Below are 14695 nucleotides of genomic sequence, written 5' to 3' on the forward strand. Positions count from 1 at the left end.
AGTTGCTTCTAGTGGCAATGTTATTGCTCATTATATCAGGGAACATACTGCAGGTGTCACAGATAATTTCCGAAAAGAAAAATATTCAGAATATTTACTGGTTAGTCTGATAGGATTATTCTTTTGGATGGGAAAAGTCAGGAATAGGCTCTATTCTGACTCATATGAGTGATCATAAAATGCCTAACAGAAATTCTCCATCATTGCAGAAATATTTATAGTGAGGTGCAGTTTCATCTGCACAAGAATAAGTAACATCCATTTTAAAGTAGGCTAACCTACAGCACTGTGTATGTGAGCATTCATATTTCGGAAACTTTTGCAGTATGATTACTCTCCTGTTATACAATCTGGAACATAAATTGGCAGCATTAGGAAGAGCTTTTCATTCATTGGCATAATGGTTCAACGTGTTATGGAAATAACTTAGATTCATTTATATTCAAGGGCTTTGGAAGGACTTCTATGCAGAATGGTGCTCAAATGCAAATTTCCAACATATCCAAATTCACTTGACATATTTTTCTCTTAAAATGAATTATCAAATGCTAGGATAATGTTACAGAAAAATCCATGTTTTTAACAAACAGCAGTCATTTTATTATGGAGTGTCCTATTAATGTCCATGGTAATGTCCTATTACCACGAAAATGTCAGATATTTCCTGTATATATTTTGTGTATACCCAAGAATATGTGCGTTTGGTTTTGCATTTTTTTTTTATTTAAAGCTTTTTTTATTATTTTTTTTTATTTAAAGCTTTTTGTGGTGGAGCAGTAAAAAACTGCTCCATACTTAAGTCTGAGAGTAGCCTGTTAGTAGCTAACTTCTGAAAATAATCTGAAATCCAAATAGTTATGTGAACCATCCTGAGAGCTGCTGCATCTGATGATGCTGTGGGGAAGAATTCAGCATCCACAGAAGTCATAATAGGTTGTTTTGCTGATGGATGAGGAGCTGCTCATTCACATGTCCTCAGAAATGTCTTATTATTGCTGTTATCTGATGCCCAGAAAAGGACAATGACCATCTTCAAAGTCACTCAGATCAACGGATCCAGACCTTGTCACATGTGAAAATTAAGTGTAATGTTAATCCCCTGTTCTACCCCTATGTTTCACTGTTATCAGGAAGCAGTGGAGCCCAGGCATCCCAGCTGTCAGTCTATATTGATGAAAAGCCACACTTCATCCATTCAGAAAGCTTAGGAGACATTAACTGCTGGAATCCTCTCTGTTTGTTCAAGTCAGAGACCACAGGAAAAAAAAAAAAGGAAAAAAAAAAAAAAAAAAAAAGATGAATAAATAAAGCTGCCCAGAGAGAAGGATAGGGCCTTCATATGCTTCACTGGGAATCTTTCAAGAACTATTGACACACACAAATGAAGATATTTTCTCTCCATAATAACAAGTTTCTTTTCACCCAGAATGTCAGGAACTAAAACTATCATAGGATACAAAACCATCTGATGATGGGCTGAGGATTTACTATGCCACTAACTGTAGTGCATTCATCCATCATGGCCCCAGTCCATAGGCTAAATTATCCAAATTGGCCTCTTTGCTCATTTCCCTTTGATATTTCTGAGAGGTTACTAGATATCATTGCTTATATATATTCAGAGATGACTCCAGTGTTTCTCTGATGTTAATTAACTAATGGAGCTCTATTTAAAATGGATGGATGGTAAATGAAGCTCTATTTAAAGGAATGAAAATGTGAAGTTGGGGAGCTCCTTCAATCAAGTGACCAAAGAGATGAGTTAGGCTCTGAAAAGGAGAGTAAGGCTCTGAAAATCCCACTGAGGAAAAGCTGATTCATGGCCAGGACAGGAGTTTTAGTTTTTGTTCCTGCATGCTGAAGTATTTTCAATGCAAGTCTAAAATAAACCTTTAAACTAAAGTTTAAAATACCACTGAACAGTTTAAGAAAGTTTCTGTGAATATAAGAGTCAGATTCAATTCCAGAGTCTGAGGTGCCACCACTACAGCACAAACAATAATGTCCCTTAGGCATTAGGTGTGTCTTATAATCACAGAGTCATAGAATATCCCAAGTTGAAAGGGACCCATAAAGATCATTGAGTCCAACTCCTGTCTTGGTCATACCCTTTAGAGTACCAGCCAAAGAAACAGAGACATGGGTATCACTTTGAAGAATTGCTTTTCGAGGGCATGTGAGCCTACCCAGACACCTCCAAAACATAATTTTCTGGGGATCAGGGAAGGACTGAGATTCCCAGGAAGCCAAGCATACCTTCTTTACCCCATCAGTACAGAAGCCATGTGTAGAGACACCAAGTTGTCATCTCTTGTTTATTCTTGTTTTGCTTGTGCTGTCCAGGCTAAATGTCACTCATCCTTTGGGATCTGCAAACTGGAAGATTCAATTGCCATAGGCTGAATGTGCATCTGCTGAGGAGGCAGCCTTTCTGCCCTCTTTTGCACAGTGAGCAGCAGAAGTGTCAAGAAAGTGAGGAAGGGAATGCCCTTTTCTCCCTGAAGAGGGCTGGTGGACTGAATCCCATGCACATCCCCTCAGGTCTGTCCCACTCTCCTTCACTTCCCATGATCCCTCTCTACACAGCTGCCTTGCGGCTTCCTACAAGCTCCCCTGCTGCCTTACACACTTTCCACAGTTTCTCAGGGGACCCTTCTAACCACAAGCGGTTTATAGTTGAATGTATATTTGCAAATTGATAATTTTGCATCATATTGCAAGAAGCTGCTTAGCCCTGGGCAGTGAGGTATTAGGAATGACATTAATTCCCCCCACAGACTCCTGAGCAGAAGCTACAAAGGCTGGAAGTACAGCAGAGAGGTGGTGTTGGTGGCCTCAGGGGGAGCTCCTGACAGCCCAGCACTGCAGAGCAGGACTCAGTGTCCTGGGGCACGATGGACAAACTGCTGCAGCTGACTCGGAGACACTGCCTTTCTTCCCATTCACTGCCTACCAGGAGAGTTAGAACTCTGGGGCTGGAGCCTCTGCCAAGGATGCAGATAACCATGCTACACTCTTACAGCTTTAGTCTCAGCAGGATAGTTCAGCATACCACATATGCCATGCACAACTTTCAGCATCAGTAGGAAAGCCCAGTGCTTAGCTTTGTGCTATGGTAATGAATACTTTGCTGTCCTGTAACCTCATGAAGCTGCAAGTGGGGACATGGGCAACATATCCTTGTGAGCTATCGAGCTGTACATTGCTTTCCCATGGCAGCTGTCATGCCTCAGGGCTGCAGCGCTACTCTCCCCTTGGATAGGAGAATACAGAAAGAAAGGGTTAGTTTAATCAGGGAAGCAACTAGGAGGGTGTGAAAGATGTCGGAGAGGGAAACTAGGAAGGAAAATGTAGTTCAATCTCAGGAAGTCACGTTTGTATTGAACAGTGCTGGAGCTGACTGGGAATAGAAGAAATTGAATAGTTAATGCATTAATGCCAGTTGGATAGTTTTGTGCAAAAGAAATTGGAAATTCTTACTGATGAAAGGATGTCTGTTGTAACTGCCATTGCAGGGAGTTAACAGGGTGATTCACCTGAATGAAATCTTTGAATCTCAGGTTGCAGTTCTCATAGGAAGGGCTGAGGGGGAGAGATGGCACCCTGCATTATCCTATCCCCTCTGAAGTGATCAGTGGCTGGAGGAGTGTGAAAATATGCTAACTACAAGCTCCAGAAGGGTTGTTGGGGACTAAGGGGGAATAAAGAGATGATGTCTGCTTCAAAACACTGAATCAAAACAGAAAGTAGGATGAATTACTCATAAAGTGTCTGTCTGAATTGTAAATTGAAAACTACGTTATTATGAGCAACTAAAGTTTGGAAGATCTGCAGCTGGTAGTAAAACAGTCAGAGTTTTAGTGATTTAAAAGTGTTTTGTTGTTGTTGTTGTTGTTTTTTTCTCTATGGAAAAGGAGATTGCACTTGACAGCTATGTGTTTGAAGCCTCATTCCAACAGATAACAATAGATTAATTCCAGGACTACAAGTCATTGATTGCCTGGGGCTTATATGGTTTGGTTACATTCATTATGAACAAACAAAGGACAGTCCTAACTAGTAATCTTTATATTTGGAGTTTCACAGAATTGAATTTCTCATCATTAAGGAATATTAAGAGAATCTGACTGGAGGGAGGATGCAAGTCAGAAAATATGCTTGAAAATCAGGAGCTGTTTAAGAAGTTCGCTAGATGGGCAAAAAGCCATGGCCTAGAGTCAAGAACAAGGATGAAGCTGGCAGAATGCTCATGATGGTTGAAGGAGGGAGTCCATGACAACAGGTTTCTTAAGCACAACAGGCTATAAAGGGGCAGTGAACTGTTGCATGGAGACAACCACAGCATATGGCTTCTAGCACAGCACATAGACATCCTTGGATATTGGCACTTTTTCTACAGCCTTTCAGGCCTTTGGGAATGATCTGGTGCAGAAGTCTATTCACTAAGAGGATGATCCTGGCTGAATGACAAAGGTAACCTATGCAGCAGCAGTAGCTCAGGGCTGGCCTCATAAAGTTAGCTATTGCCTTCAGCTTGGCATCCAAATTCAAAAATATCTTCTTTGGTGTCCCTGGTGAAACTACTCTTTCCTCTTTGTGAATGATGAGCCTGTGTTTGAAACATAAAACTATTTTAACAGGAGGAGGAAAAGAACATTAATTTAGGAAAATAAAAACAAAAACAAACACCAAAACGACAGAAGCAAATCAATGGCTCAGCTGTACAAATAACAGGTGAAACATCTGCCTACACAGTAACCTCCAGTAGTCTTTTATTTTCCTGTTCTTATAGCTGCCTGACTGACCAAAAAATGACTGCACTTTCACATGGTGCTTTCCTCCCACACTTTGCTTTTTGATGCCCCACTCTCAGCCCAGCATCATTAGCTGACAAAGTACAGCATAGGGACTCAGACAGGTTTATCCCCAGCCCCAAGGAGAAATGATACTCATGTTTCTGTGACAGGGCTCCTATGCCACTTGTCCCTGCATGACCCTGTGCCAGTCTGGTCCAGTCCTGTGCACCAGCTGCTGCCTGAGGCAATGGGGACTGCAATGCCCAGCAGGGAGGGCAGAAAAGGGGGAGGCAGCTCAGTTCTTCATAGCAGTGCTGCCTTCTGCAGCTTCACCACCCCATCAGTCCTGCATGCTTCCAGCTCAGCTTCAGAGGTGGAAGAACTGCTCAGGACTCAATGCGATCAGGTTACTAGGCTGCATGTGGGAACCACAGTTTCCCAATTGTCTCCACTCGATCTATTTGTAAAGAACCTGTTTATTTAAAAAATAAAAAACGACGCGGGTGTTACACTAAATGACCCTGAAGGTCACTTCCTGAAGTCTCTTCCAACCTTAACCATTCTGTGATGTGGTGAAGATTCCCTCCTGGTCATGCAAACATGCCAACCAACTTAGTTATTTAAACCACCTTTTGGAGTCAAGATTATGAGGATCATATCCCTCACTTGGATCAGTGTGGGACTTCTCATATCCAGCAGACAAAAATCTGTTCATTACCATAAACCGAATCCAAGTACTTCCCACCACAAAAAAAAGCCCAGAAGAGCCAAGAAACCTTGTGGGAGTATGTCAAAGCTCTCCTGTTTGAGGGGATGAAGGAATCATTTGTGAGGAACCAGGCATCCAGCTTCAGTGAGGCCACGCTCTGGTTTGGAGTGCTCCCAGCCTCGAGGGGCGGCCTGCTTGGTGCAGCACCTTGGTAAGGACAAAGAAATGGAAGCAAAAACCCATATAACAGGCACTCCATGCCCTGTAACATGACAGGCCTTCTCCTCTGCCACTGCAGCACTGTCCGGAGAAGCCAGTGCAAGACGTTTCACTTTGTATCAGCTTGCACTTGTGCTGGCTTCTCTCATGGGGTTACTGCCAGGTTGGGCTCAAACTCCCTGACCTGTCTGTATTTATTGCAATTTCAGCTGTGTCTGTGCTAGAACCAGACCTCACTCTCAGTTCCAGCTGACGGTTTGATCTAGCATTTAACATAATGGGATGGTTTTCACATCTTTTCCTGGGTGAAAATCTGGAGGTCTGGTTTATATCAGGTTCATTATATTCATGAATAATTCCACTTATAAATACCCCTTTCTTAAAGAGTTAAAGGGGAAGCTGTTCTCCACGGAGAGATGTTTCTGGGAGATGTATCAAATCCAGAATTCAGAAACTCTGTGAGTGTGTACATTGATGTGATTTTTTTTTTTTTTGAGAAGAGGTGAAAATTTCAGCAATTTCTATAAGAATTCGTTTCATATGTGTTTGCTTACTTTTTATTGTCCTTGTTTGAATATGATATATATTAGCTAGCAAGAGTGATAGGTGAAACAAATGACATTTTGAATGATTACAAGAGAATTCTCATCGGAAGTAATTTTGGAATTAAAAAAGCATTAGAATTGGCATTGGAAAACTCTTACTATAAGAATGTCATATAATCATGGAATAGAAAGCTATCATCTGATACATGTTATCAATCAATATTAACCAACACAGCTCAACAAATAATGTTGAATACTGCTGTAAATTTCTTTTAACAAACTATAAATCAAGAATATATGCTTAAATTATATCTCAAATAAATTCCAGCAATGAATTACATTGAGGTGAAAAAAACTTCTATATTGTTTGCCAACAATTCACAAAACAAGTGGTAAAGTGATAGAGTCATTGTGAGAAATAAACCTTCTTCTAATTTTTTGTAAATAGTTTTGCAATTGCAATTATATTTTCTGAAACATTATCATTTTTTTTTTTTTTGGTAGCTAAGTAATTTTGATTCAATGAGATTCAAGCTAAAAGCTCTATTCTTTTAAAAATGATTGCTGTGTGTATGGAAATGTTTCAGAGCTCAGATAACTGTCCCACTGAATGCACATTGCATGAATATTAACCTAACAATATATACTGATGGTCATGTGGGTCTGGAAATTATTACCTTCTCAAATACAAAAAAAATGGAAAATAAAAATGTCATCCAGCATTTACCAATGCTGGGAAAACCATGAAAATGGACATGACATTGACAGTCTTTCAAAGTGCTATAGGATGTACTTCTGGTGCCAGAAGGGATGTTTGGGGAATGCAGCACAAGCATTATGTTGCCTTGCTCCTAGTCACCTTGTAGCATCTGCAACATCCATGTTAGACTCCCTGCACAGCACATGTACAGAAGTGCTTGCCTTGAGATGGTTTCCAAGGAATTTCTCTGCTGTGAGAAGATGAAGATGGGCAACAGCAAATGCTAACAAATAGTGCATCTGCCTCTGTTGGATTTGAGTGTTCAGAAAGGCTTTTCCTTTCCGGAGATAAGGTGTTGAGTCTTCCTCATTCTCTAAGGCTGAAGAGGAGGGCTCTTAGTTAGGAGGGCTCATTGACAGGGCTTTAAACTAGATTTGAAGGGGGAAAGGGATAAAACCAGGCTTGACAGAGACAAGACTTGCGGTGGCATGACAGTTGTTAAGGGACAGTGTGCTAGCAAGGTCCATTGGTCTGCTGCCCCTGTTGAGGTAGGGGATTGAGAGCCATACAGCTGCAAAGGCACAAGGCACATTGACAGGGAGAAATCACAGAAGTGCCCAGGAATGGTTATGTAGGAATTAGGGCTTCTCCCTGTATAAAGGTGGCAGGATCACTAGCACAGTGGAAAGGCACCTACACCAATGCACTCAGCATGGGCAACAAACTGGAGCACCTGGAAGCCATTTTGCAGCAGGAGGAGTATGACACAGCTGCTACCACCGAAACATGGTGGGATGGCTCATGTGAATGGAACACTGCAATCGATGGCTAGAAACTCCTCAGAAGGAATAGGCTAGGAAGGAAGACCGTGGGGTAGCCCTCTATATTAGGGAGTGCTTTAATCCCTAAACACAGAGTTGGGAGTGGGGTGGTGTAGCAGAATTGCCACCATAGGCTTCCAGAGGGCAGTTTAGGAGACTGGTTGGCAGAGTCCCTTAGGAGGCAGTCCTGAAAGGCAAAGGAGTCTAGGAAGGCTGGACACTCTTCAAGAAGGAAATGCTAAAGGCACAGGAGCAGGTTCTGAAATATGCTGGATGAGCTGGCATAAAAGACCAGCCTGGCTGAACAGAGCTGTGGCTAGAGCTCAGGAAGAAAAAGAGTGTTTATGACCTTTGGAAGAAGGGACAAGCCACTCAGAACAACTACAAGATGTTGTGAGGTTGTGCGAGGACAAAATTAGAAGGGCAAAAGCCTGATTTGAGCTCAATCTGACTATTGCTGTTAAAGATAATAATATATATATATTTTTATAAATACTTAAACAAGAAGAGGAGGACTAAGGAGAATCTCACAGAATCACAGAATTTTCTAGGTTGGAAGAGACCTCAAGGTCATCGAGTCCAACCTCCAACCTAACACTAACAGCCCTCCACTAAACCATATCCCTAAGCTCTACATCTAAGCGTCTTTTGAAGACTTCCAGGGATGGTGACTCAACCACTTCCCTGGGCAGCCTGTTCCAGTGCCTCACAACCCTTTCAGTGAAGAAGTTCTTCCTAGCATCTAACCTAAAACTCCCCTGGCTCAACTTAAGCCCATTCCCCCTCGTCCTGTCACCAGGCACGTGGGAGAACAGACCAACCCCCACCTCGCTACAGCCTCCCTTGAGGTACCTAAAAAGAGCGATAAGGTCGCCCCTGAGCCTCCTCTTCTCCAGGCTGAACAAGCCCAGCTCCCTCAGCCGCTCCTCGTAGGACTTGTTCTCCAGGCCCCTCACCAGCTTCGTCGCCCTTCTCTGCACCCGCTCAAGCACCTCAATGTCCTTCTTGTAGCGAGGGGCCCAAAACTGAACACAGTACTCGAGGTGCGGCCTCACCATAGCTGAGTACAGGGGGACGATCACCTCCCTAGCCCTGCTGGTCACGCTGTTCCTGATACAAGCCAGGATGCCGTTGGCCTTCTTGGCCACCTGAGCACACTGCTGGCTCATATTCAGCCGACTATCCACCATCACTCCCAGGTCCTTCTCTGCCTGGCAGCTTTCCAACCATTCCTCTCCCAGCCTGTAGCTCTGCTTGGGGTTATTGCGCCCCAGGTGCAGGACCCGGCACTTGGCCTTGTTGAACTTCATGCAGTTGACCTCAGCCCATCGGTGCAGCCTATCCAGATCCTCCTGCAGAGCTTTCCTACCCTCAAGCAGATCGACACACGCACCTAACTTGGTGTCATCTGCGAACTTACTGAGGGTGCACTCGATGCCCTCGTCCAGATCATCGATGAAGATATTAAAGAGGACCGGCCCCAGCACCGAGCCCTGGGGGACGCCACTAGTGACTGGCCTCCAACTGGACTTGGCTCCATTCACCACGACTCTTTGGGCCCGGCTATCCAGCCAGTTTCTAACCCAACGAAGCGTGCGCCAGTCCAAGCCAAGAGCAGCCAGTTTCTTGAGGAGAATGCTGTGGGAGACGGTGTCAAAAGCCTTGCTGAAGTCAAGGTAGACCACATCCACAGCCTTTCCCTCATCCACCCAGCGCGTCACTCTGTCATAGAAGGAGATCAGGTTCGTCAGGCATGACCTGCCTTTCATAAAGCCATGCTGACTGGGCCTGATCGCCTGCTTCCCCTGCAAGTGTTGCGTGATGACTCTCAGGAGGATCTGCTCCATGAGCTTCCCTGGCACTGAGGTCAAACTGACAGGCCTATAGTTTCCTGGGTCTTCCCTCTGGCCCTTCTTGTAGATGGGCGTCACGTTTGCTAGCCGCCAGTCGATTGGGACCTCCCCTGATAGCCAGGACTGTTGATAAATGATGGATAGTGGCTTGGCCAGCTCCTCTGCCAGTTCCCTCAGTACCCTTGGGTGGATCCCATCCGGCCCCATCGACTTGTGCACATCCAAGTGCCGTAGCAGGTCACCAACCAGTTCTTCATGGATAATGAGGGCCACATCCTGTTCCCCATCCCCTTCCACCAGCTCAGTGTACTGAGTATCCAGAGAACATCCGGTATTGCCGCTAAAGACTGAGGCAAAGAAGGCATTGAGCACCTCTGCCTTTTCCTCATCTCTTGTAACTAAGTTTCCCCCCCGCATCCAGTAAAGGATGGAGATTCTCCTTAGTCCTCCTTTTTGTGTTGATGTATTTATAGAAACGTTTTTTGTTATCTTTAACGGCAGTAGCCAGATTGAGCTCCAGATGAGCTTTGGCCTTCCTAATTTTGTCCCTGCACAGCCTCGCTACTTCTTTAAAGTCCTCCTTAGTGGCCTGCCCACTTTTCCAAAGCTTATAAACCCTCTTTTTCCTCCTAAGATCAAGCCACAATTCTCTGTTGAGCCAGGCCGGTCTTCTTCCCCGCCAGCTCGTCTTTGGGCACGTGGGGACAGACCGTTCCTGCGCCATTAAGACTTCCCTCTTGAAGAGCGCCCAGCCTTCCTGGACCCCTCTGCCCTTCAGAACCACCTCCCAAGGGACTCCACCAACTAGTGTCCTGAGCAGCTCAAAGTCAGCCCTCCGAAAGTCCAATACAGCGGTTTTACTGGTCCCCTTCCTGGCCTCGCCAAGAATAGTGAACTCCACCATTGCGTGGTCACTCTGCCCAAGACAGCTCCCGACGATCACGTCCTCCACCAGTCCTCCTCTGTTTGTGAAGAGAAGGTCTAGCGGGGCACCACCCCTGGTAGGTTCACTAACCAGCTGCGTCAGGAAGCTATCTTCCACGCTCTCCAGAAACCTCCTAGACTGCTTTCTCAGGGCTGTGTTGTGCTTCCAGGATATGTCAGGGAAGTTGAAGTCCCCCACGAGTACAAGAGCTGATGATTTTGCAACCTCTGTCAGCTGCCTGTAGAATTCCTCATCCGTCTCCTCATCCTGGTTCGGCGGTCTATAGCAGACCCCGACCAGGACACTTGCCTTGTTGTCCCTGCCGATCCTAACCCAAAGGGACTCGACCTTGTCGTTCCCAGCCTTGAGTTCTACAACCTCGAAAGACTCTCTAATATAGAGAGCCACACCACCACCCCTTCTATGCTGCCTGTCCCTTCTATAGAGCTTATAGCCAGGCATTGCAGCACTCCAGTCATGAGACTGGTCCCACCACGTCTCCGTGATGGCAACCAAGTCGTAGCCTGCCTGCCGCACGATGGCTTCCAGCTCCTCCTGTTTGTTACCCATGCTGCGTGCATTGGTGTAGATGCACTTCAGCTGGGCCATTGCCTTATCCTCCGGCCTTGCCATTGTTCCCCCTGGCACAGCCCCAACAATCCTAGCCTCAGCCCCATCCCCCTTCCTACCTAGTTTAAAGCCCTCTCAATGAGCCCTGCCAGTTCCTGGCCCAGGATCCTTTTTCCCCTAAAAGATAGGGACCCGTCTGCGGCCATCAGGCCAGGTGCTGAGTAAAGTGCCCCATGATCAAAAAACCCAAGATTTCTGCGTTGGCACCAGCCCCGGAGCCACGTGTTTAACAGGTGGGCTTTCCGTGTCCTCTCTGAACCCCTCCCTGCCACCATAGGGATGGACGAAAACACCACCTGCACTCCCGCTCCATCCACTAACCGACCCAGTCCCCTAAAGTCCCTTTTGATAGCCTTGAGGCTTCTCTCTTCGATGTTATCACTGCCCGCCTGGACTATCAAAAGGGGGTAATAGTCAGAGGGGCGTACCAGGTTAGGAAGCTTCCTGGCAACGTCCCTGACCCTGGCCCCAGGGAGACAGCAGACTTCCCTACGGGTAGGGTCAGGCCGACAAATAGGGCCCTCTGTTCCCCTAAGAATCGAGTCACCAACAACAATAACCCTCCTGTCTTTCTTGGTGGAGGCAGTCCTGAGGCGCGGAGTCGACCTCCTCGCCCCAGGCATCCTCCTGGGAACATTTGCTACCTCTTCCTCACACACCGGCCTCTCAATCTCTAGGGCCTCAAACCTGTTGTGTAAGGGCACCTGGGAAGGTGGGGCCGGAAGGGGAGAGCATCGCCTGCGATGTCGAGCAGGGACCTGTTTCCATTCCTCCTCAGCTCCCAGATCCCCTCCCTCTGCCCGACAGGGACAGGGCGGGGGGTCCGCCCCCATTTGAGGAGTCTCACCTCGGCACCTCCCCTTGAGGCCCTGCAGGGAGTTACTCCAGAAGTCTATCTCCCGCTCACACTCCCTGATGGCCCTCAACCTCTCCACCTCCTCCTTGAGCTCCGCCACCATGCGGACCAGATCATCCACCTGCTCGCACCTCACGCACGCAGTTTCTCTGCCTCCCGCCGATGGCAGCAACAGGCTCAGACACTCCTTGCATCCGGTGACCTGAACTGCGGCATTTTTTAACGGGTAGTCGGTCTGCGTGTGTAAAAAATTTAAATTATTTTCCTTCCTTGGGAAAGTCTTTGAGGTGTTTCTCCAGAAAGATATGTTCGTGAAATTCATCATCATCATCCATCCCTGCTTCATTGTCAATTGGAAACTCCCACAGTATTCCCTCTTTTGTCCACTGGATCATCTCCTCAAAACCGTTTCGGGGAGGCTGGTCAGTCACTGCTGCAATCTCCTTTGCAAATTCCAGATCCCAAATCGTTGGTGAAGATACTGTTTTCAGCGCGCTTTCCGTTTCTGGAGGAGCCTTAGTGAATATATTAAGCCTCTTTCCTTCTCTAAGACTTCTTCTTGAGTCAAAAGAGCGAGATGAGAGTCTCTCAGGCTTGAGTCTTTGCCCATCCTCCTCCATCGCCAAGGAAATGCGATTGGATATCATCACACCTCTCTGAGCTGGTGACTGCCTTTTAATTGACATTTCTGAAATAACATTGCGTATGTTAATAGTTCCCCCCTTTCTCTGTTTATCTGTGGTTTCTTCGTGTCTTCTTAGTTGTGCGAGTAGTTCTGATTCTGTCTGTTCCTTGCTGCGTGGTAAGGAAGATGCGACTGCAGAAACAGCTTCCACCAGTTCCCGATTCAAAGGTTTGCTTCGCTGGGCGTCTTCTGCAGCTCCTTGAAACGTGCTACTTCTACTGTCCAGGCCTTCCAGCTTGTCTGTGGCTTGCTTCTTGATCTCTTGCGTTTTTAGCTGTTGAAATTTCTTCTTGGTCTCAAAAAATCTCCATTCTTTATTGGATGTGGGAGGAAACATGGTGACAACAGATGTGGTAAAGGCTGAGGTAAATGTAAAGGTAATGCCTTCTTTGCCATAATTTTTAGCAGCAAGACCAGTTGTTCTCCAGGCATTTAGCCTCCTGAGGTGGTAGATAGAGGCAGGAGAGCAGAACGAAGCCTTCATAATCCAGGAAGAAATGGTTAGCAACCTGCTACTCCACTTAGATGTATGCAAATCTATGGATCCACCTGAAGGTACTGAGGGAGTTGGCAGAATTGCTCACCAAGTCACTTTCCATCATTTACCAGCAGTAGTGGCTATCAGGGGAGGTCCCAGCTGACTGGTGGCTAGCAAATGTGATGCCCATCTACAAGAAGGGCCAGAAGGAGGATCCAGGAAACTACAGGACTGTCAGTCTGACCTTGGTGCTGGGGAAGATCATGGAGCAGTTTATCTTCAGTATCATCATGCAGCACTTACAGGACAACCAGGTGATCAGGCCCAGTCAGCATAGGTTTATCAGAGGCAGGTCCTACTTGACAAGCCTGGTCTCTTTCTATGACAAGGTGATGCACTAAGTGGATGAGAGAAAGACTGTGGATGTTGTCCATCTAGACTTCAGTAAGGCTTTTGACACCCTTTCCCACAGCACTCTCCTAAAGAAACTGGCTGCTTGGGCAGATGTACACTTCATTGCATTAAAAACTGTCTGGTTGTCCAGGCCCAAAGAGTCGTGGTGAATGGAGTTAAATCCAGCTAGATGACTGTCACAACTGGTGTCCCCCAGGGCTTAGTACTGGGGCCAGTTCTCTTCAGTATCTTTATCAATGATCTGGATGAGGGGATTGAGTAAATTTGCAGTATGACACCAAGTTAGGAATGAGTGTTGATTCTGCCTCAGGGCAAGAGGGCTTGGCAAAGGGATCTGGTTAGGCTGGGGACTAGACTGACTGTATGAGGTTCAACAAGTTCAAATGCCAGGTCCTGCACTTGGGGCACAACAACCCCATGCAATGCTACAGGCTGGGGGAAGAGTGGCTAGAAAGCTGCCTGGCAGAAAAGGACCTAGGGGTATTGGTTGATAGCCAGCTGAATATAAGCCAGCAGTGTGTTCAGGTGGCCAAGAAGGCCAGCAGCATTCTGGCTTGTATCAGAAACAGGGTGGCCAGCAGGACTAGGAAAGTGTTTGTCCCTCTGTACTCATCTCTGGTGAGGCTTCACCTCAAATACTGTGTTCCGTTTTGGATCCCTCACTACAAGAATGGCATTGGAAGGGCAACAAAGCTGGTGAAGCATCGTCTAGAGAACATGTCTTACGAGGAGTGGCTGAGGGAGCCAGGGTTGTTTAGCTTGGAGAAGAGAAGGCTCAGGGAAGACATTACTGTATTTTACAAAGGAAGTTGTAACAAGGTGGGGATTGAGCTCTTCCCCCAAGCTCCAAGTGATAAGATGAGGGGAAATGGCCTCAAGTTGTGCCAGGACAGGTTTAGTTTGGATATTAGGAGAAATTTATTTACTGAAAGGGTTATGTAGCATTGGAACAGGCAGCATCAAGTGCCCCCTTCCCATCTGTCATTTCTAAGAAGAGTTTGATTATTCTGTGCAAGAGAACTTGCCCAGAATTAGTCCAAATCTAGCCCAGGAGACAGGCCAAT

At 46.1% G+C, this 14695-nt stretch overlaps 1 protein-coding gene across 1 annotated transcript; it reads right to left on the reverse strand.

Annotated features, from left to right (window-relative positions):
* Window positions 1-12311: 12311 nt before the first annotated feature.
* Window positions 12312-13223, reverse strand: LOC116502003 (28S ribosomal protein S31, mitochondrial-like). The gene has a single exon (XM_032207680.1). The coding sequence runs from the start codon at window positions 13221-13223 to the stop codon at window positions 12312-12314; it is 912 nt and encodes a 303-aa protein (XP_032063571.1).
* Between the last annotated feature and the right edge of the window lie 1472 nt (window positions 13224-14695).

This window comes from Aythya fuligula, chromosome 1, assembly GCF_009819795.1.
Source record: "Aythya fuligula isolate bAytFul2 chromosome 1, bAytFul2.pri, whole genome shotgun sequence".
Taxonomy (NCBI): Eukaryota; Metazoa; Chordata; class Aves; order Anseriformes; family Anatidae; genus Aythya; species Aythya fuligula.